General features: G+C 45.0%; 1 protein-coding gene across 1 annotated transcript in view; it reads right to left on the bottom strand.

Moving 5' to 3' along the window:
* Positions 1–26,141, bottom strand: part of CACNA2D4 (calcium voltage-gated channel auxiliary subunit alpha2delta 4) — a 194,040-nt gene that overhangs the window by 130,447 nt on the left and 37,452 nt on the right. Inside the window, exons 3-10 of the mRNA XM_074938861.1 lie at positions 22,810–22,926; positions 20,179–20,238; positions 18,766–18,928; positions 16,327–16,458; positions 14,747–14,807; positions 13,806–13,956; positions 12,257–12,331; positions 11,115–11,204 (exon numbers count right to left, since the gene is read on the bottom strand). Coding sequence (XP_074794962.1) covers positions 11,115–11,204; positions 12,257–12,331; positions 13,806–13,956; positions 14,747–14,807; positions 16,327–16,458; positions 18,766–18,928; positions 20,179–20,238; positions 22,810–22,926 — 849 coding nt within the window. The remainder of the gene's footprint in view (positions 1–11,114; positions 11,205–12,256; positions 12,332–13,805; positions 13,957–14,746; positions 14,808–16,326; positions 16,459–18,765; positions 18,929–20,178; positions 20,239–22,809; positions 22,927–26,141) is intronic.

Below are 26,141 nucleotides of genomic sequence, written 5' to 3'. Positions count from 1 at the left end.
AACCTACACCCACAATTTTAAAAACAAGTCCTGAGAGACTAAGGGCTTCTCAAGATTAGGTAAGTGGTCAAGATTAGGTCAGGGTTAGCAAATGTGCCACTAACCCTCACCTAACCTCAAGTTTTTTCCTAATGAAAACAAACCCGAAAAGGAAAAACCCAGGAAGACAAGGAAGGGGGATGAATTGCTGGCGGCTGGCCTCTGACAAAAGAAGTTTGGGGAGTCGGCATTGCTGCCTAGGAATGTAAAGTATTTCCTTCAATTGTTCTGTGACTGAGATGAGACTACCTGGTGTATTTTATGAGAAGTTTAAATTTAGATATATGTTCTTCACGCTGGCTCTTTTTGATTTACTATAATTTTCTCTCTATTTTCAATACAACATCTTAGGCTGGTTTGGGTAGTTTCTCTCAGGCTGCACCACAGGGAGCAAAACCCCATAATCTCTAAAGGCTGGTCCACGCACCGTTTTGTACCAATGTAATGACATCTGTTTAGAAACTGGTACAGAAACCGATCCCCGAGCATGGATGTGGTTATACTGGTATGATGGTGTCTACGTTGGTAGGTTTTATTGCTTTAACTATACAAATACAGCTAGAGTGGTACAAAACCTGTGTGGAGACCAGCCCATAGGAGAGTAAGCAAAAAGGGAATGATGTCTGAGATTCTAACTTCACTCTGAGATCTCAGTCCAAAGGGCAGAGGTATCCTCTTCCATCCAGTGTTTTGTAAGGGGCCGTGGGCAGGTGAATACAACAAAGAAGCCTAAGGACTAAAGAGGAAATGTGTATTGAAGGGCCTGTGGGGGTGGGGCAAGAGTATAGGTGACACTAAGCCTTAAAATAGAAAGATTTTGGCAAATGCCCTCAGGAAGGGAGCTTCCTAGAAGGGGTCACAGATGAAATCTTGGGATGGAGGACAAAGGCTTGAATGATTACTTCTCCAGCTATGTGCCTTCAAGGCAAATGGAATCAAGACAACTTAATACTTTTGTTTAGTACTAGCAAGACCTTGAATTTAATCTGTTGATTATCAGCAACGAGTGCAAACTGCAGAGGCTTTCCCTACATGAAGGAGTAAAAATGAACAGCTTCTTGGCTGCAACTTCTCGATTTCAAGGAGCACCTCCTCCTCTTACAACTATTATGATTGGAGCAATGGAAGGTCTGTCCACTGAGGAAGGTTACACAAACTCACATAGATCAAAATTTTAAAGGGAGGAAGACATGATAGCTCTGTAGTAAAGATAAATGAGAGGCAAGCAACTGCATGAAATAGAGCGTGTGTGGGAGACTAATTTAAGGCTGACTAAGGGTGCATCACAAGAATAATGGCTTTAAACTAAAGAATGGAAAATTCAGCTTAGACATAAGAAAAAAGATTAAGAGCAATATCAGCAACATAGACCATTGGGCATGGGGAGAGAGTGCGGAGTATAAACTGGTATTTGTGCAGTGCTTAGAGCTTAACCTCTGAAATCCCTTCCACCTCTAACCTTGGTCATTCTGTATTTAGATGGAAAAGTATCTTTACCAACCTGGGTAGTATAATGATGCCACTGCACCTACCACCATCAGCAGTGGGACACTCCTTGTGTCAGCTCCACATGCTTTCATTGCTGTAGTCAACATTGACACCGTCAGTCTCATGTCGCCACTACCAGCATCATCTGCCTCAATATCATCCTCCACAACATTGCTTTCCTCAGTGCCAACACCACCGTGATGGCGCCATCACTGCCATTGACCTCATCATTATTACTTTCATCATAATCACTGCTACTATCACATCACCACCATTTTATACCATCACCAAAGCCCAAAGCCACCATCTCCCTCATCAGCACCCTGGTACCACCAAAGTATTGGTTATTCTACCATGATGAGAGAGGATTGGACAGCCTCTACTTGACCACTGTAGAATTTCATGTGTAGAACTTTTGTCCTCTACACCTATGTAATAACCCCTTTACTCCTGTGGTATTTTTATTTGTTTTTTATAAAGTAGTTATTATATTTATTTACTGTGATCCAGTATGCAGAACCCCGAAGGTCTCAGTGGGAGTGAGAAGGATGGTTTATAAATAAAATTATTATTATTGGACCACATGCGGAGGTCTTTGCTTAGTTTTTAAACAAATTGTTACTCAGACAAACTTTTACTAGAGTCAAAAAGACACCACAGGTAAAAAAATAAAGGGTCAGATTCTTAGGTCTGCTGTGCCCTTTTTACATCACCTAAGCAGCACAAAAGGAACAGAGGCCGCTGGTAACTTTGCTGTTGGGGATACCCCAGGCATATCAAAACCAACTCCCCTGCCTCCCTCCACGCAGCCCACAGAGCCCAAGGTTTTCAGGTGTTGTTTGAAAATGAGGAAGTGGATATTGAGATGGGTGTCCAGGGGTCTGGAGCTTCACATCCGCAGGCCACCATGGAAAAAACATCTCCACCTGAATGATGGTCAGATTCCTAAAAGGCAGGAGGAATCAGAGATTCCTGTCAGGAAAAAGCTTAAGGTGGAGGCCTGGAATGGAGCCATGCATCAGGAATGAGTACATGATACTCCTAGGTGCAGATGGAAGCTAGAGATAAAAATGTTAAAAGTCATTGAGTTATGTTAGAACAGAGGGGAAATGAAGACTGAGGTCTGCTATAGAGTCCCATTGTATTAGGAAGAAGGAATGGGTGAGCTACACCTTGAAGAGATTTCAGGTGTGTCCAGATGAGAAGCAATGGTGGACTTTAACTAGTTAGATGTCTCTTATCTTAATACAGTGAAACCAAGATCCGACATTTTCTTCAATTATTAAGGGGACAACTTAATATAGCTTAGTTTAGATCTGATCATGACCATTAATATTGGGTACAGTATCATTACAAAGTCTCTGGCTCCCACATTACATGCAATTAATACAGCGAAACCAAGATCATCCAACATTTTCTTGAATTATTAAGGGGACAACTTAATATAGCTTAGTTTAGATCTGATCATGACCATTAATATTGGGTACAGTATCATTACAAAGTCTCTGGTTCCCATATTACATGCAATTTCCAGGTCTCTAATTCTTTCCTTGTTTTTTATAAAGTAGTTATTATATTTAGAGAAAGAATTAGAGACCTGGAAATTGCATGTAATGTGGGAGCCAAAGACTTTGTAATGATACTGTACACAATATTAATAGGGGAGGGTGAAATCATCAGCATAACAATAATGGAGGTAAAAGGCAAATTTTAAAACCAAGAGTTAAGGCCTGCTCCTTTAGGTCTTTTTGCAATGTGCTATGGGGACTACTCAGTTGTAGCGAGTGAGCAGAGGCTACGAGCAGGAACCATTCAGGTGAAGTTCTAGGTGCAATCCTCTGCACTGAGTGGAAGTAAGTCCCAAGACCCTTGAGTGTAACCATAAGGGTGCCCAAGAGTGTATGTGTGTCCAGGCACATGTGTGCAGGCAGGGGAGAGCACAGAATGTGCATATCTGAAGAGATGTAAGCAAATGAGGCACTTAGCTATGTGTTTCCCTCTTTGGCCATAGTCTTGTTATCAGGAACAACAGTCTTACTCTGCATTATTCAGGATCCGATTCCCCTGCACTCCCTGTTTTGCTCAACATTTTTTACTTTGCACTTGTAAGTACAACACTTTGCATCTGTGGCATTCAGGACCAAGACCTTAGTAGGAGGTGTCTCCTGGGGAAAGAAAGTAAGGGATTCAGGGGAGCTGGAAGCTAGCAGAGCAGAGAAGGAAAAGCAAGGGAAAAGCAGGACAAATAGAAGACCCCATAAAGAAAATGGAAAAAACTAGGCAATTGCGTCTGTGGATAAGAAGACATATCCTGCAAAAATCAAAGGCACAAAATAAAGCGCTGTTAGCAAAGGATGTAAAAACGAGCAAGAAACTGTATAAATACAAATAGTAAGACGCATGAAAATGAGTAAGGAAAGTATAGGTCCACAACTTATAAAGGCTGGAGAACAAATAAGAGAGAGCAAGAATCAGGCTAGAATGCTTAATAAGTGCTTTGCTTCACTCTTAAAAAGGACAGTAGTGACAGGACAGAGACTGCAGTAGTAGGTAACAGAGAAAGGAAGAGTTTCAAGGTAGAGTCACAAGGGTTACGTTAGAGACTATATAAACTGGACATATTCAAATCAGCAATGTCCAATGGAATTAAAGCTAGAGAGGTAAAAGGACAAGCAGAAGGTGCATCTGGTCCACCTACAACAATGTTTGAGACCTAACAAAGAACAAATGAAGTCTCAAAAGAATGAACAAAAACTTGTTTTCAAAGGAGGATGGAAAGTTGATCAGGAAGTTGAGCTTCAATATTTGGTAAATTACTAGAACAATTAATAACACAGTTAATTTGTGAGCACCCAGAGGAAACACAGATAATCAGAAAAATCATAGGTTACTGATTGAATGAAATGCAATGGACACAGCATACCTCTACTTCAGTGACTTATTTTAACATCCTGCCATGTGATATTTAGCTAGAAAATGTGGCTGAAATAGAGAAATAGGATAGATACACAATTGGCTAGAAAAACTGAACACAGAGGGCCAAATACAGACAAATGCAAGTTTGCAACCTTGTAGATGGAGGTGCAACTCTCAGGAAAGTTTCTGGGTGAAATTCAGTGATGAAATAAACAGTGGTGTAAATTGCAAAGAAGAGGTAACATGCATTGATTTGGCATTCAGTGGAAGATATTCTGATTTAGTTTACTCTGGTATAAAGCCAGCATAACATCTTTGTAAACACTGTGCCTGTAGCTCCCTAGTGTTCAGAGCAGTGAGTGGAGTTAGGGTCACAGTCAGAAGTCACACCAAGGCCCAAGCCAGAGTCCTTAGCTTAGGAAACAGCTGTGGTAGCAGGAACAGGGAACAAGGCAAAGCAGCAGGAACCAGGGACAAGGAGTAGGAACGCAGCAAGGAGGCCAGGACTTGGTCTCGGGGGGTCTGGACAGATACAGGCCTAGCAACTAGCTGCTCAGACAAGTAGTGGGACAGGAACAAGAAATTTTATCCCCAGTAGACCCCAATCAGCAGTCTGCTGCTAGTCATCTGACCTCACTGAGTTGGCGATGGTAGCCTCTGCTGTTGGGGTATCAGCTGCAGTTCCCTCATCTTACCTTGCAGTACTGTGGCACAGAGGGTCAGGCTGTTGCTTAGCAACCCTATAGGCTTGGGTTTGAGACCACAGGTGCCTGATTCTGCTCTCTCATGCGTGTGTAAAGCAGGAGTCTCTTAATTGAAGCCATGATGTTGCAACAGATTTCCATAAGTATGAAATCAGCATCTGGCCCAATGAGGGTAACTTGCACTACAGGGGTCAGATCCTTAGCTGGTGTAGGTTAGTACATCCTCTTTGAATTCAGTGGAGCCACACCGTTTTACACCTGCTGAGGTCCTGGCCCTATGGGGACAGAAAGGGCATGAAGCCAGAGGTAATGGGGTACAGCAGACCCTCCCCCACTAACTAGCTAACACTGTGCCATGCTCGACACTTCCGCGCCCAGCTCTGGCATAAGGAGGCACACCAGGAGCTGTGTTTGCTCCCTGTAAAACACCACATCTGGGTAAATTACACACATTTTAACACATCATCAAATGCCAGTTTGGTGTCACTCACAGACCTTTTTTGACCAACTTACACCCAACATTTATATAACTTACCCCACCATTTATATCATTTCAGAATCTAACAGAGTTCACGTACCCATTTAATGGGTTGGTGTCAAGTTGAGAGGAGGTTCTGAGTGTGATCTAACAGGAGCAGAGACTGACTCAGGTTTATATTGGGCTTTCCATGGGCAGCTTATGCCTTTTCCAAGATCAGGAAAGCAACCTTCTTTAATCCCTATTTCCTTTGACACATTTCAGAGGGGTAGCTGTGTTATTCTTTATCAGTAAAAACAATGAGGAGTCCTTGTGGCACCTTAGAGACTAACAAATTTATTTGGGCATAAGCTTTTGTGGGCTAGAACCCACTTCATCAGATGCATGGAGTGGAAAATACAGTAAGCAGGTTGGTATAAATACACATCACATGAAAAGATGGGAGTTGCCTTACCAAGTTGGGGGTCAGTGCTAAGGAGGCCAGTTCAGTTCCCTGCAACAAACCCTGTTGCCAACTCTGTCCACATATCTATTCAAGGGACACCATCATAGGACCTAACCACATCAGCCACACGGTCAAGGGCTCGTTCACCTGCACACCTACCAATGTGATATATGCCATCATGTGTCAGCAATGCCCCTCTGCCATGTACATTGGCCAAACCAGACAGTCTCTATGCAAAAGAATAAATGGACACAAATCAGACATCAAGAATTATAACACTCAAAAACCAGTTGGAGAACACTTCAATCTCCCTGGACACTCAATAACAGTCTTAAAAGTGGCAATTCTTCAACAAAAAAACTTCAAAAACAGACTCCAATGAGAAACTGCAGAACTGGAATTAATTTGCAAACTGGGTGCCATCCAATTAGACCTGAATAAAGTGGAGTGGATGGGTCACTACAAAAACTAATTTCCTTCTGCTGATACTCACACCTTCTTGTCAACTATTTGCAATGGGCCACCTTGATTGTATTGGCCTCATTAGCACTACAAAAGTGATTTCCCTCCCTTGGTATTCACCCCTTCTTGTCAATTATTGAGAATAGGCCACTTCCACCTTAATTGAATTGGCTCGTTAGCATTGACCCACCCACACCTGATGAGGCAACTCCCATCTTTTCATGTGCTGTGTATTTATACCAACCTGCCTACTGTATTTTCCAACCCATGCATCTGATGAAGTGGGTTTTTAGTCCATGAAAGCTTATGCCCAAATAATTTTGTTAGTCTCTAAGGTGCCACAAGGACTCCTCATTGTTTTTGCTGATACAGACTAACATGGCTACCACTCTGACAGCTATTTTTAGCACCATAGCAGAAGCCCTGCAAGCCTGAGTCTCTAGACCCACGCTCTGGGACTTGCTGCCAGGGGATTTATTTTTGCTCTGCACACATACCCTACATGTGTGACCCTACAAGATTCATATGAAAAGAAATATAAATTGGTTTACATAGGAAGGAACAGTCATGGGCACAAATACAGAACAAGAGAAAACGAATCTGTAATCTGTTAACTCAAAGACTGAATCCCAGCTAGGAAGGCATACCCCAGGGACAGATCAACTCAATATGAATTAACAATGTGAGACTGTAGAAAGAAAGGTAATTGCTCTCTTGGGATATGTTAAGAGGAGTATTATGTGTAAAACACACAAGGTAATTATTCTGCTCTGGTTGGCACTTAGTAGGCCTTAACTGGAACTCTTCTTCCAGTTGAGAGCACCATGTTTCATAGAAGACAGAAAAACTGGAGGCAGTTCAGAAGAAAGCAACAGACAGGGTAAAAAGTTTGGAAAAATAAGTCCTGTATGGAAAGATTAAGAGAGCGGGGTAAGGAAACCCTGCTGAAGAGAACAGAAGGCTGAGGAGAGACAAGATAAATGTTTACTCACAGGTAAGCAATACTATCTGGCACTTACATAGCACCTTACGTGCCATGATTTCAAAACACTTTATACATGTTAATTAACTAAGCCTCTCATCACCCCAGTGAGGCAAGTTAATATTATTGTACCCAATTTATATATGGGTAAATCAAAGCAAAGAGTGTTCAAATGACATGTCCAAGGTTATAAAGAGTCAGTGAAAGTGCTAGGAATAGAACCAAGGAGTCCTGACACCCAGCTACCTTTTGCTACTCACGAGACCTGCGGTTCTCAAACTTTAGCAACCCGAGGACGCCCATTTTGATTTTAAATTTTTCATGGACCCCCAAGCCTCCCCACTCAATCCCAGGCCTCACCCCTACTCCACCTCTTCCCCCAAGGCCCGCCCCCTACCCCACTCTTCCCTCCCCCACTCCACCCCGCCTCTTTCTGCCCCTTCCCCCGAGTGCACCACATCCCCATTCCTCCTTCTCCCTCCCAGCGCCTCCTGCACGCTGGGGAACAGCTGTTCCTCAGGGTGCAGAAGGCTCTGGGAGGGAGGGGGAGGAGTTGAGGGAGGGAGGGAGGGGGAGGAGTTGATCGGCAGGGCCCGCAGAACCCCTGGAGTACCCTCATGGACCCCCAGGGGTCTGCAGACCCCAGTTTGAGAAACACTGCACTAGACCATTCTTTTTCAAGGGATCAGTTATTCTCAGTCAGCAAGAAGTAATGGCCAAGGCTATCAAAAATGACTAGCCTCAATTTCTGGGTGCTCAATGTGAGACACTTTAAAGGGGTCTGATTTTCAGAGGCTGGGGGCTCACCAAAAATTGAGGCTACCATAAATCACCAGCTAGTTTTGAAAATCTTGGCCCAGGAGCTTAAGACACATTTGGAATTGCAATTTAAATACCACCGAAAGCTCTGTGGACCAGATTCTGGCTCTTTCTTCAGCCCCTTTGTGTCACTCTGGCAGTACTAGGCCGTCAAGTTGGTGTAACTGACTTCTTGAGGATTCCCCCTGAAGATGGAACATTCCAGAGTGGTGTAGAGCTGCTAACTGTTCTCCTGAAGCTGTTCTACGCTGTTCCAGGGTAGCCCTTAGCTGGCCCAGAATTGTGGAAATATAAAGAAGGCGCAATACCACCTTTTCTCCCACCCTGGACTCCTCGTCCGTCACTGAGCGGCTCTCAAGTGGGCCGGAAAACCTGGGCCTATAATTCTAAACACAACTGTGCTAAGGAGCAAAACCTCCCTTGGCAATTTGAAATCATTATCATTATGGATAATCAGGGCTACACTAGACACTTGGAGCCAGATACTCTGCTATCGTGAATCGGTAATTTCAATGCACTAATGACAGGTTTCAGAGTAACAGCCGTGTTAGTCTGTATTCGTAAAAAGAAAAAAGAAAAGGAGTACTTGTGGCACCTTAGAGACTAACCAGTTTATTTGAGCATGAGCTTTCGTGAGCTACAGCTCACTTCATCGGATGCATAGCAGTTTCCACGATATGCTATGCATCCGATGAAGTGAGCTGTAGCTCACGAAAGCTCATGCTCAAATAAACTGGTTAGTCTCTAAGGTGCCACAAGTACTCCTTTTCTTTTTTCTTTTTTCAATGCACTAATTTACTCCAGCAGAAGATCTCACTGGTTTTAGTGAGGAGTAATTTTGTCACCATTCACAGGGATGTACTAGATAAGTGACCACTGGAGATGTATTCCAAACGAATGATTTTAGCATTAAATCACAACCGCTTCCCTCATCCTTTAGATCATCGTCTTCCCATAAAGCATCATCTTGTAATTGCCATTATCTCATTATCAGCATCAGAATGACAACACCAGGTTACCATTGTCACACATGAGCTCCAACCACAATTAGTGCTAATACCACCACCCTATCATCTCAGCTCCTGCCATTACCCACAATACCATCCCTGGGCAGAATTCTGATCCCACTTTCACTACAGAGTAAATCAGGAACAGCTCCACTGTAGCCAATGGAGTTACACTGGTGCAAAACTGGTGTGAGTGGAAAATCAGGCCAAATATGTCAAAACCTCTAGCACATGGTACAGTTAACCTCACCACTGTATTTACTATCAATAACACCCTGTTGTTAGCATTATTTCTATCATCCCCAAGCATGTCAGTATCCTTAGTAGTACCCCAGGGCTGCAGGTGCACTTAGGAGAGTGGGTTACACTGGGACTTGGTACTTTTATTTTTTTTTTTATTTCCTTCAGCAATCCTTAAGGAACAAAGCTGAGTCATGCTTTTGTGTGATGACTACTGAGGTCCCAATTGCTCACATAACATAATGAATCCTGCATGACTGTCATGGGCATAGTAGGTGATTGGAACACCTTGGATGAGTGTCACTGTTTTATTTTACGTGTGGTATTTTCTACATGAATCACTGTATTGATCCCTGGGAAATTAAACACAAAAATAAACGGAGAAGTAAAAACAATGTAATACCTTAACTGTAATAACATTTACCACTGCTCACTAATACCCTTCATTATCAGAATGATTGCTATCATCTTGTCATTTATATTATCATCTCTGTAGTGACATTTTATGTCACTACAACCAGCATCATCATATCACCAGTATCATTATATTTGCTAGCAACACTACCACACTCACAGCTATTGAAATCACAATCACTACTAGCTTCTTCAGCGTATCCCTCAGTACCACAATCAACACTGTGAGCTTCTAGATACTGTTTGATACTGTCATGGATTCAACAGCACAACGGGCCTGATTGGGAGCATGCTCTCACGGGTGTAACTCCACTGACTGATAACACTGGTGTACATGAGATCTGAGCTCAGTCCTATTAGTCTCCCAGACAATATGAGATGTGATAGCAGGAGAAAATAAGGATGAGATTTTCAACAACACTTAGTGTTGGCCTAACTCTACTCCTATTTAAGTCACAGAGAGATTTTTACCCGAGTAACTGAATTTGGCCCAGTGAATACAGTCAGTTTAATTATGTTCTTTCAAGCCTTTTTGTTAAAAAGCTGTCTCAGTCCCCCCCTTCCTTCTCCAGTCACTTCAGTCAATCAATCGTTCATTTTCAGGCACAGATGAATTGGCACAGCACTGAAATATGAAGTAAGAGGCTCTGATTAAATGGAATGAATTGAGCATCAGACCTGAGGGACGTAATTATGGACGATTCAAGGCACTGATCTATGGGGTCACTTTTCCCTATGGAAAGGTGACTATTTATAGCAAGTGGCTCTATGCCACGTCAGCTACCCACTTTCCTTTGGCATGGCAATGCCACCTTTATTACTATCCTCATCGGGAGCAATAACGGGTTTGAGCATTTTAAATAAATTAACAAACAAACAGCTCCCTAAAGTCAGAGTGCCCAAGTTCATCATCATCACCATCACCATCCATGTCACAATCACAGCCAACATGCTCATCAGCAACTTTTGGCCCTGTCAGAAAACGTTCATGTCACCGCACTAGGAGAATTCCCCCTGACCCGATGCGAGCTGTACAGTGCCATGAGACATGGGGAAGAAGGGCTCGGGGGCAGGAGGAGTGAGCATGCTCTTTAACACCCTTGAAACAAAATGCTCTTACCTCCCTCAGGATTTTGAAGGATTCCAGCACGGCTTTATTGACGGTCCCCACTCCTTTTGCCTGCAGCTCATCCACTAACTGCTTAAAGTGCTAGTGTGAAGTGAGAAACACATGGCAGATATGAGATGCGGACAGAAGGAAGGCAGAATTCTCAGGACAGGGGAGAGAAGGGTGACACAGGGCCAAAGAAACCCTGTATTTCAGGGCACACGACTATTCTAGATGGCTGGGCAATCTTCCCCTGTGGCGGCTGCAGATGTTGAAAGTCAATAGGCTACTCCAATAACAGTTCTATCACGGGGCACCCATGTTCACATATGTGCTGTACTCTAGGTTGCTGCACACCATGTTCATAAATAACTGCCAGAAATAGCAGCACCTCTCTTCGGAGATTTGTCCTTTGCTGAGGGTGAAACACACGGGAGTTTGGGGAGAAATGTGGAGGGAAACATTCTGATAATGTTAACTGTGGACTATGGGGACAATGTGGGTATGAGCCACCTCCACAAGATTGAGAGTGAGAGAAACAAGGGAGATATAATCGGAGCTAAAAATACATCCCAGCTAGGAGGGAGGTGCATCTTGCAGCAGTCAGATGCACAATGACCACCTTAGGGCTGCAGCTGCTCCTCACGCCCACATCAGAAAAGCAGCTATCAGAAAAGCACACTGAAAAAGTGCCCTATGAAAGGGGGAACCTAGACTGCAGCGTTCATTGGTGACCAGACATTTACTGGGAAAGGGCTGAATTCCCACCTTTCTGAGGGCCAAGGATGTGGATGGAAGGTCTGAGCTTTTAGAAATGGCACACAGAGTTATGTGCTTTTGTTTCTTGTGATAGGACAGGAAAGACTGACTGGTATGCTCCGGCTAGTTTGCGCTGCTCCAGAGACACAGATCAGTTGTAAACTTGGTTTAACCAGCCAGCTGCACTGAGTTTACATTTGCTTTGCATATCCAGAGAGATTCAGAGCAGCCAGTGTATCACCGTGAATGTGGCTCTAGGTCTCAGAAATAAAAATCCACGTTTTTGGGACATCAGTTGCTTCTTGCCCTTGGAGTTTCCCACGAAAGCATCACAGTCCCACTAACCCAACTACAATAAGAGCTGTCCCAACAACACCTTTGAGTCTGGCACTCACCTCTCTGTTATCTCTGTCTGCTTGGACCAGGATGCCCTTGAAACAGGGTTCAACATAATGAACATAATCATTGTACTGAAAAGAGAAAAGTAAAAGAATAGGGTTAGCGGTAAAAGGAATCTCTTGACTGTAAGATCCGTAAGAGGACATTTATAGGGATAAAAACAGCATCTATTTTATAGTTACACTGTTTTATTTAGCTCTTTATTTAGAATTTTATTGTGCCAATAATGTGCTCTAGACACATCACACTTTTAAAAATCATGCCTTTTAAAGTAATACATTAATTAAATTGTAGCATGTTGGCAGATTAAATCCAGGCACACCCAGAGGTGCAGGGTTAATGCTATTTTAACAACAGAGTTCCAGTAGTCTTCTCCACACTCTAATAGCTGTGCTACAGACTAACTTACGTCAGCACTTAGATTCCCAGATTACAATACACAAGGGGACATATATTACATACATCTCTTTAAAAAACGAACATAAAACCCTCCCAGCTTAGTATGATTTCCCTCTGTTCCTGAATCAACACGGCTCACTTCTCCAATTATCCATCCAGGTACTTATATGGCTCCCGTCAATGGAATAGCTTAGCAACCTAAACAGATAACAATGAGCTCTCACTTCCTTCCCTATCAGCAGAGGTCAAGCTTAGGGATTTTGATGTTTTGTTCCCATAAATCTATAGGAATGAGGGTATAATTATGGGAAATCCTGGCCAAAGAGCTGGGGTTTGTATTTAGCTCTGAAAGGGAAGAGGTTAGCAATCACTCTCTTTTTCTTTGGCATTGAGTTCCATAGTCTTGATCCTGTGCAAGTTCTGTCTTCTGTGGTCACGAGCCACCCCGGGATTGGTCAACTGTCTTATTGTTCCAGTGGTGTCACAGGAAGTCATGGTCACATAGAGGAAGAAATAGTCTTTTGGGTATCCAGGCCTAATTCCATGAAAAACTTTGAAAATCAGGAGATTGACCTTTTACTGGACTCTGTTCTATGGGAAGTCAGGGCAGAATTTGGTGTATCATGGTGATCCCAGCCAGGACATAAAAAAGTTAATATCACTACTCTTCAGCAAAGTGCTATCTTTCTTGACCACAAGTAGTCAGGATTTTGTTTACACATCTCATATGAAAGATAGCAGCTTCAGCAGCACAATGCCTCGTAGCACCAGGCTGGAGTATTACTGGCTCAGAGGGATGACAGCCATAAATGAAAATAGCACCATCACTTCCTGAAGCACCAAGTGCCCCCATCCCAGGACTGACTCCGTCCCTCTGGGTTTAGTCTGTGAAATATGAATGAAAAAGCTTTTACTGTCAATCACAGGGTGAATAAGGAATTAGCATCTACCCTGCTGGACACTCACCAAAGTACTTGCCACTGACTTGTCATAGCTGATTTGTTTTTATTTCCCATTCCCATCTAACTCTAGAGCTAAGGGTTGTAGTGATATTACTGCTATCCCAGCATGGTTTGCTAGTGGAGCTGAAAGGCAGGCATGATTGACAGGGTGAGTTGTTTTATATTTAGACTGGGATACACTTACTGCAATAATATTGACAAAATCATTTTCCCCCAAAGTGTCCAAAATGGTGATGATGGTGTATTTGGCAATGGTCATCCGCAGACCCTTCATGCTCCCACTGATGTCCACCACGATTATAATGTCCTTGGGCGAGGTGGCTGCCTGGATGTACCTTTACAGGATTGGGAGAGAAGAGAAGCTGGTACAACATAACCACGGGGAAGACAGAATTGTGGGTATACCATTTGCCATATCAGGTCCTTGATTCTAGACCCAAGATAACATGCATGTCTGGAGCAGCTGCCTGGCAGTGGCAGGCTTGGGAATGTACCCTTTATCCCATGTGGGATGTACCATTCATATTTATATGACGGGGCTGTCCTGCTGTTTAATAGTAGTGCTCTGCTGGACCTGGGTTCTTGTTTACTGGGCTGGCAAAGGCTGGGAGTGCTGCAGAGGTGATATGCTCAGACATAGCTGACAAAGGGAACTTGGTGTTATTTAACAGCAGTCCCTGCTACTGAGATGACTGATTCAAAGAGCGGAATCGATGGACTCTGAACAGTGCCATCCCATTGGCTGCAGTCTCATAAAGTGGAGGGGATAAAGAAGGGAGTCACTGATGGTGATTCCATATGAGACGTTAGACCCCAAGAGGGAGGGAGGGGTGCTGGAAGGGGATGGACAACACTCTCTAATCCAGTATGATACAACGTGATTGCATAAACACTAGTTTATCTATCCCCTCTCTCTCCCAGGAGCAGCGTGCAACAGAGGCTCTGATTAGACTCCCCACTGGAGACACTGGACTGTGATGTCTGTGCACTCCCCATTCAGATCTCTGTAACCCACACTAGGAAGGAGTGGGACAAAAATCAGGACAAGGGTCAATCAAAGTTCCAAAAGAAGAGAAGAAAAAGAGGGCGAGAGAAAGAAAAAGATGATGGGGCCTAATCTCTCACCAGCCTCGATTCCTGCAGTCGAAGGAGATCACTCCATTCTCATCTGGCATCCACTTTATCCCTGAACAGAGCAGCAAAAGGAGGACTCAGTGGCTTAATCACTCAGGAAAACAGGCCTTGGCCCCCCACCCCTGCAGGCAGCAAACCTTCAATTATCCTTAGCTCTGAGTCCTCGCTATTTTAGTTCACAGGGTCATGTGACTCCCACAGCCAACAGCAGAGCTCCAGCCGTTATAGCAGCAGGCACGTTGGATAAATACACGCAAAGCTTTCCCAACTTAATTTCTGGCCTTCACACATTCCCTCAAATGTGTTGATTAATTTTTATGCAAAATGTCACTGGGCTGTGCCTGGTGCTCTCAGGAACATTTAAAAATTGGGGAGGGAGTGCATTTCTATCATCTTTATACCATTTGTACGCAGCTTTCTCCAATATCTGCTGTGCTGCTGACTCTCGTGATTTTTTTGACGAGTAACGTGATTTTGGCTGAGGTTGAAGCCAGTTTGGCGATGACGTGAGAAGCTCCAGTCTCCAGTGAATTTGAGCCCTCGATTGGCTGCCTGCCCTGTGTGCCTGCCTGCTGGGGCTGAGCAACCAATTAGAGTTGCTAAAGCAAGAGCTCCTCCCCTTCTCACCAGCAACCCAACCATTCTCACAAGAGGGGATGGGCAAGCTAAACTCCTTCCCCTCAGCCTGGAAGAGGGAGAGAGCACACTGCTGCTATCTCCACCCCACAGGCCTGGGGGAGAGCGTGAAGAATCCCAGAAGGAGCAGAGCAGGGCTGGACCAGGGCAGAATTAATTGCTGGGCAGATGTGGGGGTGTAAGCTCCTGCCCCCTACCCAATACATATGGGAGACTGGGCAACACTGATTGTCACACACACACACACACACACACACACACACACTGGTGATGGGCAGGGGGAGTTCAAAACAATCAAAAGACAGACCAAACCCATAATATAATCTTTTTGGGGGGCCAATCTCATGATTTTTGAGGGGGGGGAGACTGACTGATGATATTTGGTCTCCTGAGGCTGGCAATATTGTATCTTTTTTCTTACAGAATGGCTGAGAATCTTAAAAAGTAGGAGAGGTAGGTGTGTGGCCCAGATTGAGCACTAAAGGCTCCGTCGTGGATTTCTCAGGGCAGATGGCGCTACAGCAGGCCGTCAGCCGGAAGAGCAGGTAGGCAAGCCAAATACCTTTGTGTCACAAGTGCAGCACACTGGCTGTGTTGTCCCCCCCTGTAGGGTAGCTAGTGGCTAGAGAATGAGAGTCTTCTATTGCCACCAGTGTTACTCTTTTAGAGGAATGTGCCTGGGGTGCACGCCATCCCAGTTCAATCAGCTCAGGCAACCTGTGGTTGTTAGTTATTGCCAAGTTGTCTCCCTTTTGGGGAATCCAATGCCAGACCCATATGTAATCCATACTTACTATTCTACAATGGAAGGCAGTGATCCCCCTAACCCTAGGCTTCCCAGAATAGGTTCTGTATCAATGTGTTCCCTTCCCTGGTGTGTTTTATATTTTGCCCTGATTTTTAGAGAAAGGGCTAGGAATGCTGAGCCTCTTTACCTGGGTAAAGTCTGAAGAATCCTGTGGAGCTGCCAAAGTACTGCCAGGTCAGTGTTGGGTCTCTTTGGAAATTGTCCACAAAAATAGGATTCAAGGCTTCTGACATGTAAACTCCATTCAATATGCCAGGGTCTGTGGGGAAATGCGGAGCCAGGAAACATAGGGAGAGGGGAAGAAAGGGTGCAACAGGGGGAAAAAAAGCACAGTGTAGAGGAGAGTGGTGGGAACAAAGAGAGAGACCCAGACAGCATGGAGCCTTTACATACAATGATTCTTCATGGTCTGAACACAATTACAACATGTATTCCTCACTACTGCCACTCCCTTCATGATGACAAATATCCTATTGAAACTGGCTTTAAAACAAACATTGCAAGAGGAATTGTCTTCACCGTTCAAGCAAATCCTGGAATGTAAGTCACCACAAGCAATCACAAGTTAACTCTGCTTGGTCATGCATCATCTCCCTTCCTCTTCTGGGGTTTATCTACCTTGGGTGATTTACATCAAGTTAGAACAGGATCCCAACTCAAGGTTAAATACAATGTAGCACTCAGTATAGACAGGAATTGTTGTGTCATATCATACCAGCGGGCAGTGGTAGCCCAATCAGCTGAAACAATGTTAAACATGACAGTCCCAGGTTACAGTGAGTGTTTAACATTGCGTGCTAGTTATCAGGACTCCTCCAGTCATGTTCTAACATGATGCAATTACCCAGTGTGGACAAGCCCTTAGATTTAAAAGCCCTCCCTCTTTCTCCTATTACTCTCTGTTTGGACATCTCTCCCCTGGTTTTCTTCATTCCATTCCTCTGTCTCTGCTTCTCCCCCAAAGCTTGATCTCTGATCCTGGACCCCTGATCTCACTTACACCTGGGTAAATCTGAAGATTTACATAAGATATCTGAGGCTGACATGAGACAGCTTGTAGTGGTATCTACTCCAGCACCAGAGAGGGTAAAATGGAGCAGCCGCAACAGGACAAGGGAAGCTTTGATCAAAACCCTCTTTCTGCAATAAAACCCTCTTAAGCTTTTCAACTTTGCAGTGGCGTATATAATTTCTAAATCGAACAGCATAACAAATAATGATAGCGAAGCTTTAAAAGGGAATCACTGTAGGCCAAATAAATCATGGGACTCACGAGTGTTTGTAAGTGAAGGGCTAGAGCAGTGACACTCAGACCTCAGAGGTTCAGGAGCCAAATTAGCAACCAATATTACACAAAAGAGCCACAGTGATGTGAATTCATTGTTTTATTTAATATATATTATTCTCACAGCAAAATGGCTGACCAAATATTATTATTTTACCAACTACAATTGGTTAGTAACAGAGTAAAAGCTTCATGACTTAGACTGGTTAATAATTAAATCACACTGTTTTAATAAAAAGAACAGGAGGACTTGTGGCACCTTAGAGACTAACACATTTATTTGAGCATAAGCTTTCGTGGGCTACAGCCCACTTCATCGGATGCATAGAATGGAACATATAGTAAGAAGATATTTATACATACAGAGAAAATGAAAAGGTGGAAGTACCTATACCAACTGTGCTGCAAAGAGCCACAGGAGACACATTAAAGAGCCACTTGCAGCTCCCAGTCTGAGTATCACTGGGCTAGAGGCTTGGATGCTTGCATGATGATAGATGACCTAGTTTAAGTAGCTGAAGTCATGTGGTTTTAGAGGCTAAGCAGGGCTGAGTATGGTCAGTAGTTGGATTGGAGACCTCCCAGCGAACGGGTGTTTATGGAACACATGGATCTTTTGTGCCCCAGATTATAGTCCCTAGGGCTATCAGCTCAGCATGAAATTCATTTAAAAATGTTTAGGAGAAAAAACCTCTCTCTCTGCATTGGCCCTGTAATGATGTAACCACCTGCCTCTGTTTGCTCCTGTAGCTTCACTGAGCTCACATACAGACAGTCACAGGAGATGAGCTCAACCTAAGACAGAAGTAAGGGAGCATTTCCTGCCAAAATGTACACAAGGAGAAGGACTGATGGTCTGGCAGGCACAGAGCCAGTGGCTGGAGGCAGCCTGATATGTCAATAGAAGAGGGCAGCAACTTTAAGACCATTGTTGTCAAGAGCCTCAGCCTGTAAGGACTATGCAGCCCCATGTTTCAGGAGCTCGCCCGCCAACTCCAATAGAGATAGGCCAGCTCCTGATTTAAGGCCAGATTGTAACTGGCAGATGTGTGGACACACAAGGAGGGGAGGACACCAAGTACAATTGCAGTGATGCTGCTGCAGGAGGCACGACGCCTCCCAGAGCTCCCCACTGCCACCAGAAGGACAGTGTCTTAAAGTCATAGTACAACCCTTATTCTCTATCTTTCACTTCCCGCCCTCCTATTTGTGTTAGTATTCGCCTGTAGTTTCCAGGTTCCCCTCACAGAGTTGGGAAGTCAGAGGTAAGAGCCCTCTTACCTTTGTTGTAGACATTGGTTGGGAGTTGCACATCGCTGTACGTTGTGTTCACCAGCAGATTATTGAAATGCTCGTTTGGCTCCAGGATGAATTCGTCTCCAAGCTCCACGTAATTATCATTCTCATCCTTCTCATTAATCAGGAGAGAGTTGTAGTAATCAAACTGTTGATGAGGAGCAATGAGACAGAGGAAAGGGAAAAGACAGCAAGAGAGTTCATTATCTGTACTGCCAGAAAAAAATGATCTGTCCCTGCTTTTCCCCGCTGCCTCCCGCCTGCTGGAGCCCTTCCCCACTGCCAGAATCCTTCCCTGCAGTGGGGAAAGGCTCCAGCAGCAGGGAGCTTGCAGAGCCTTTCCCCACTCCTGGAGCCTTTCCCCGCTGCCTCCCTGCTGCCAGAGATTTTCCCCACTGCTGAAGCCTTTTCCTGCAGCTAAAATCAGCAGTGCATATGGGAAGGCATGGCTTGGGCAAGTAGAAAGCCATGTACTTGGGTACATGCCCACACCTTTCAGGTGTATCTGTACACCTTGACTAAGCCATGCCTGACCATCTACACTGCTACTTAAACCCGTGCTAGGGGGACTACCTGAGTACGTATGCTACATGCCGCTGAAAGAAGCGTGCAGTATAGATGTAGCCTTGTTCTTTAATCCTTCACCCCGCCCTCTTTGACAGATGTGTTCAGGAAGCTCCAGTAGAATAGATAATGGCCAATTCATCACTCTTGCCTGGTAGTCATTTTCAAGCCTGCCAGTCTGTGATCAGATCAGCTCACCAGCCCCACCAGCCTTTTACAGCCAAATGACAAGAAGTGAGGTTCACAGTGGAATATACCAATCCAGGAGGAAGCGAAGAATTTCCACTTATCCATCATTCGGAGTCCCTGTTATTCCCCCTGTTAAAACTCCACTTCCTCTCCTGCTGATCACAATGCATCCCTTTCTCTCAGGATGGCACAGCATATGGGAGATCCTCCTTTGGAGATCACCTTTAAGGGCATCCCATGAGTTAGCCACAGCTGGGGGTGCCAAGGAGTCTGGAGTGGAAGGAATCAGCACCCTTCTTTCTGCAACATCCCTAGCTGCCACCAGCATGTGCAGAAAGAATCTGAAGGGTGCTCTTCAGCATGAGTTTACTACCACTGTGGCAGGGCGAGGAGCTGCCACAATGCCCTGGACCTGCCATGGGAGTCACTTATTTAATAAGGATGACTCCTAATGAGACAGGAGTGAGTTGTAAGTGTGCTACTGGGTGCTCTGAAGGCAAGGAAATTCCCAGCATGCCTAGGAATGGGATGTTTAGATAGCTGGGCGCTTCTGGGATTGGCAGACCATGCCTGGCTATTGGCCAGTTCCTTCGAGGCTCCCTGTCACATGAATCAGGGCTTTGTCATTGAAGGATATGAACGTACCACCAGTGAGGAGTTGAATTCATGGTTCAGATCTGCGTCTTCCGCTGCTTCCACCAGCCTCTAATGCAAACACACACAAAGGGAGGATGAGTGGGAAACACTGGATGTTAGGATATAGATATTCAGGCCTGTCTGTAAAGGCCTATACTCTAAGAATTTAGGTGTATTCTTATCACTTAGCTAGTTATAGAGGTATAAAAGAAAGAATCAAAATCACTGTCTGAGCCGTGTAAGGGCCTTCTCTTACTGTGACAGTCTGAGGCCCTGTTCTTAGGCTAAGGTCTTTGGCTAAACAGCAGAGGCAGCCATAAGCTGGGAAGCGAATGCTAGTCACATTGAAATAAGGTGCTATTGAGCTGTTAGGAATACAATCCTGTTCTGATAGTGCCTATCACCTCCAGAGAAAGGGAAGTGCTTAGAAAATGTAAAAGGAAACTTAGTTTGATAGCATCCTGACTGGCAAGAACTTACTTATCAATGGCTGGGATGTGAAATCCTCATTTCTGTGTTTGTTCTATCATTGTAGTCCCCATTTCCCTATTGTTTTGTCTGTATAATCTCTGTCTGGTTCTGTGATTGTTTCTGTCTGCTGTATAATTAATTTTCCTGGGTGTAAACTAATTAAGGTGGTGGGATATAATTGGTTAAATAATCATGTTATAACATGATTAGGATTGGTTAGTTAAATTTCAGGAAAATGATTGGTTAAGGTATAGCTAAGCAGAACTCAAGTTTTACTATATAGTCTGCAGTCAATCAGGAAGTGGGCATGGGGGGTAATGGGAACAGGGAATGGGGGTGGGGAAATTCGAATCACGTTTTGCTAAGCGGGGGAATGGGAACAGGGACGCAGGTAAGGCTCTGTGGTGTCAGAGCTGGGAAGGGGGACACTAAGGAAGGAAACTGGAATCATGCTTGCTGGAAGTTCACCCCAATAAACATCGAATTGTTTGCACCTTTGGACTTCAGGTATTGTTGCTCTCTGTTCATGCGAGAAGGACCAGGGACGTAAGTGTGTGAAGGAATAAGCCCCCTAACACTGGACGAGTCTTTTCAGAAGCATGAATTGTTCACAAAATACTGAAAAACCCAGTGACTCGGACTTTAGATCTAGTTCAGCACAGCAGAGGAAGCTAAGGGAGGTTACAAATTCCCCTGCATCCAATAAAGGAACTAAAGTTCTCTGGAGCAAGTTTCAAATCTGGAGAGTGTACTCACAGCTACTCATTCCTAAGACTTTGTCCCCCCCAGACAATGAGTACCATGGCACTGAGCATATTCATAGAGAGAGACTTTTATTCAGAAAAACAACAGAAGTTTTCATTCCACTTTAACAGGAGCCCTGTGTAAAAGATAATCCAGAGCCAATCCAGCTTCAGCCTATCACCAACATAAAGGGAACTGAGACAAACAGCGTGATGACTGGATTTGTAAAAGGTCCGGGAAATGTTATGACCATTTGTAAACTTTGCCAGCTATGGAAGCTAAAATAATCATCTGCATTATCAAATCTCAGGTTTCAGGGCATCAGCTGATCATTTGTTTAGATTAAGATGAAATCCTGCTCAAATGCAGCCACATTTACAACACTGCACAATAAGCTGCAGCTGTGTTATGGGCCTTAATAAGGCAATCCAAGTTTGGATCTGAGTCTAAACTTCATGGAAGGTCCCTAGCTCTCTAATGAGTCAAACCAAAACCCTGGACCTGAACACACCCAAACTTGCCTTTTGATCCAGATCCAAATATTGTGGTTTTGGCCCATCTTTACTTTTTTACACCAAATTGTTTTTAGGGAGCCAGGACTCTGTGACTATGGATCCGCACTTCTAAAATTAGGGTAAATACACTGGCACACACCAGATTCATAGATGTTAAGACTAGAAGGGACCATTATGATCAAGATTCTAGCCTGATTTCCCTACATAACACAGGTCAAAGAACCTCACCCAATCAGAGAGCAACTAATGTGCACAATACACATTCTCAAGCAGCTGCAAGAGTCAAACTCACAGTCCATATTGCTCAGCGACAATAGTCACAGTATGCCACATTGGGCCACCCAATGTTCAAACAGGCTGCCACTCTTCAATAGCCAGTGTGCACTGCACAGGGCAGGGGTCTCACCTTCTGGAGAGTTAGCCCTGGATCTGTTGAATGAATGTTCATTTTCTCATATTTATTTTGAAGCTAGCAAGTTACTTCTTTTATTTTTCACCCCTGGCTGAGGTAGAAGCTACTATTCCTCTGTTTGTAGGCCACTATCTTTCTGCTAGTGGCTACATAACAACAGATGGAGTCAAGAGGCACCAGCTGTTGTTTGGATGGGCAATGAACTCCTTGTATAACCTTTATACCTGCATAGCTTAGCAGTTGCAGGGAAATCAGGACCAGATATTTTTAGAGGTATTTAGGATCCTAAAGATGCAGACAGGCACCTAGTGGGATTTTCAAAAGCACGTACGTACCTGAGTCCCATTGATTTCAATGGAAGTTAGGTGCCTAGGTGCTTTGTAACTCCGACTAGGAGCCTATTTACATCATTAGGTGCCTAAATACCTTTAAAAATTTGGCCTTCAGTGTCTCTAGTTTTCTGGTGGGCAGAAGGGGATTTCCCCATAAAGTTTGTACCTCAACAGCTTCTACTTTTCTGCGCAGCATGCTCTCCATCTGCTCTGAGAACTTCTTCACCAGCTCCAAGCCATCCACCTCCTTGATCTTCAGAGTGGGCTCCACGTCTTTGTACTTCTGGCCGAAGGAAAGGAGAAAATCCTCATTGAATAAAAGATTCACTAGGAAAGCTGTGAATCAATTACATTAGCTGGGCATTCTAGTTACTGGAGAGAGATGCATCTAAATCAGAGGTGGGAAAACTACGGCCCGCGGGCCACATCCGGCCTGTGGGACCGTCCTACCTGGCCCCTGAGCTCCTGGCTGGGGAGGCTCGCCCCCAGCCCCTCCCCCAGTGTCCCCCCTCCCCCACAGCCATACTGCCATGCGGGCAGCGAGCTCCTTCCACTCTGAGTGGCATGGTAAGGGGGCGGCGGCGGCATGCGCGTGGCGGTGAAAGGGTCCCAGGGGGCAGTCAGGGGACAGGGAGCAGGGGGTGGTTGGATGGGGGTGGAGGTTCTGGGGCAGTCAGGGGGTGGGGAACAGGGGGGGTTGGATAGGGGGTGGGAGTCCCGGGGGGCCTGTCAGGGAGCAGGGGTGTGGCTAGGGGTCAGAGCAGTCAGGGGACAGGGAGCAGGGGGGGTTGGATGGGGGTGGGATCCCGGGGGGGGCGGTTTGGAGCGGGGGGTCCCAGGACGGGGCAGTCAGGGGACAAATAGCGGGGGGGTTTGGATGGGTGGGGGCTTCTGAGGGGGACAGTCAGGGGGCAGGAAGTGGGAAGGGGCAAATGGGGTAGGGTGCCAGGATGTTTGCGGGGCACAGCCTTCCCTACCTGGCCCTCCATACAGTTTGCACCCTGATGTGGCCCTCGGGCCAAAATGTTTGCCCACCCCTGATCTAAAGGGTGGTCCTGATTTTCATCTGGCCTTTTCTATGCCTCCCCTTTCTTCCATACAGTTGGGCCTGTGCAAATAACTGGTGCATAATGCAGTTAATTTAGACCTCTTCGCATAAGTAACTGATTTGCTGGTGCTATCAGGTGCTTGTAGTTGTCTACATTACCTCAGGTGCACCAGCAAATGATCACCCATGCAAAAATGTGCCTGTGATTATTCACAGCTGCAAGCTGTGCAAAAATGGAAGCCAAGTTTTGAAAACCTGCCAGTGTGTGTATGTACATCAATGATAACTGTATATGTGCCATGCATACCTGCCAGCATGCCACCTCAAGCTGAGCTCTTGTCAACTCTCACAAGCCAAGGAGGATTGGGTCTTATCAGAGCTTATATGGGACTTGGGAGACCTCCAAGACAAACCCTGGGGGTGCAGGGAGTGGTGCTGGGGATTGAGTTCCAGAGTCCGTGCTGAACCAATTCCCTGCCTTGGGGTTAATGAGCACTAGAGCTGGGTATGCCCTCCACTGGCTGGGACAAAGTCCTGACAACTTCATAGTCATTCAAGATTTTCTGACATTTGATCCAAAATAGGGGTTTAACCCCCAGTTGTCTGTCCAAATTCCATACTGGGCAATTATATTGTGCGTGCCTAAATCGCCCCTGCAGTTTCCATGTTAGATGTGGTAGTCTTATGTCTTCTCTTTAAAAACAACGAGGAAAGAGGAGCAGACCAGATGGGAGCAGGAAGGGAAACAAACTGCAAAAGGAGACAATGTGATTAACCTCTGTCAAAAAGGACAGAGCCCTTATCCCGCTGGTGGTGATGGGGATGAGACTGTTTTGATTTAAGCGGGAAAACAAAGTAATAGGTTCCCTTACTCCCTCAGCCTTTCTCTTTGGAGTACGTGCATCCTGCCCTCGCCCCCGGATGTACAGGGTTTATAAACAGGCTACATGGAGAAAGTTTTGTGAGAGCCCCTTCTTAAAATATTGGCAGCGCACCAATGCTCTCAGCCTGAGGTTCACTCCCCAGCACGATACAAAATGAGTGGGGGGCAGAGGATTTGGTGGTCCTTTCTAATTAGAAGATGCGGAGAGGAGTCTGAATGTCTTTGGGATAAGCAACCAGGGCTCCTATTGTTAGACAAGCTCACTCATCGTTAGAGAAGGCTGCTGAGCATATGTGGAGTCTGAAACGCCTAGAGGAAGGGACAGGGCTGAGGAGGTAGGACAGAAATAGAATCATGCCCAGCTTGCGGCAGGCACGTGCGGAAGCTGCTAGTTCTGTCTGGCATGATTAACAGAGCAAGGCTTTACTGGATTAAAAACTCCAGCCCTTGCATCCATGCTGCTGCTGCTGGGTAGCCGGACTGGATGGGGGAGGGATGATCCCAAACGTTAGCACAGCAACACCACCAACAGGGGATTTACAGCCCACAGACGGAAGACCCTGGATGATGACGAGACCACCGGACTCATCCCAGCGGCTGCCAGCCTGTCCCATTTAACTGTGTCATAGTTTCATCCACAGAGAAGCTGATCTCTGCCACTCTGGGGGCTTTAATCAGGGCCCGCCTCTGTGAGATCAGAGTAATCTCTCCCTGGAATGCAAGACCGCTGGGGAAACTATACTAGCACTTGCATGCATGCTCTGCGCAAAGAAAACACCATCAGCCGTGGATACACTGGGGTGGTGCAGGATGGAGCAGTGATTGTTCCCAACAGCGCAGGGCTGAATAGCAGCCTTTTAGCCCTAGCAGGGTAATAACAGCACTTTGCCACTCCTGTCAGTTATTTTGAACATGCTTCTGCCATATTAGTGATTAGAGGCTAAAAGGATATCAATAACCAGCCACAGTGTACAGTAAGAGCCCAGCCACACACAGTGTGCACAGCTCAACCCTTAGAATTCCCTGGGGTGGGGAGAATATTGCACAACATTAGCAGCTGGCTATTTCAATGAATTCACTGGGGCTGTGTTCATACACCTTTGTGTTCACGTTCCAGGAAATATTCTAGCAAATAATTTTACTGGCCGGAATGTTGATGAAAACAGTGAATTTTAATAGGACCCTTAGAGACTATTTGCTGAAAGACTATTCACATCCTACGAGTAGGGAGCACAAATAATGCCATGCAACCTCAGGTATTATGATCAGTTACCATAGTGATAAGTGCACTATAAATGTCTCGGTAGATTTCTGTGTCCAATCAAAACTAACCAACACAGATTACATTTAGAATCTTGGTTATCAAATATCAACCCAGATTCACTTGCTGAAATTATTCAGCAAGTAATTTTCAATAATAAACAGTCAAAAACAACAACAACAAAAAGCCCCACCACCAGAAGAAAAACCGATAAGTTGCTTGCATACAAGTCACAAACAGAAAAAGAGTCTACTTTCCTTTAAACAACAACAACAACTAACTGGGATTCTCCTTAAGCAGAAGTGG

Source organism: Natator depressus, chromosome 1, assembly GCF_965152275.1.
Source record: "Natator depressus isolate rNatDep1 chromosome 1, rNatDep2.hap1, whole genome shotgun sequence".
Lineage (NCBI taxonomy): Eukaryota > Metazoa > Chordata > Testudines > Cheloniidae > Natator > Natator depressus.
Note: the sequence above shows the minus strand (reverse complement) of the source record. Positions and strands in the feature narration are given on the sequence as shown.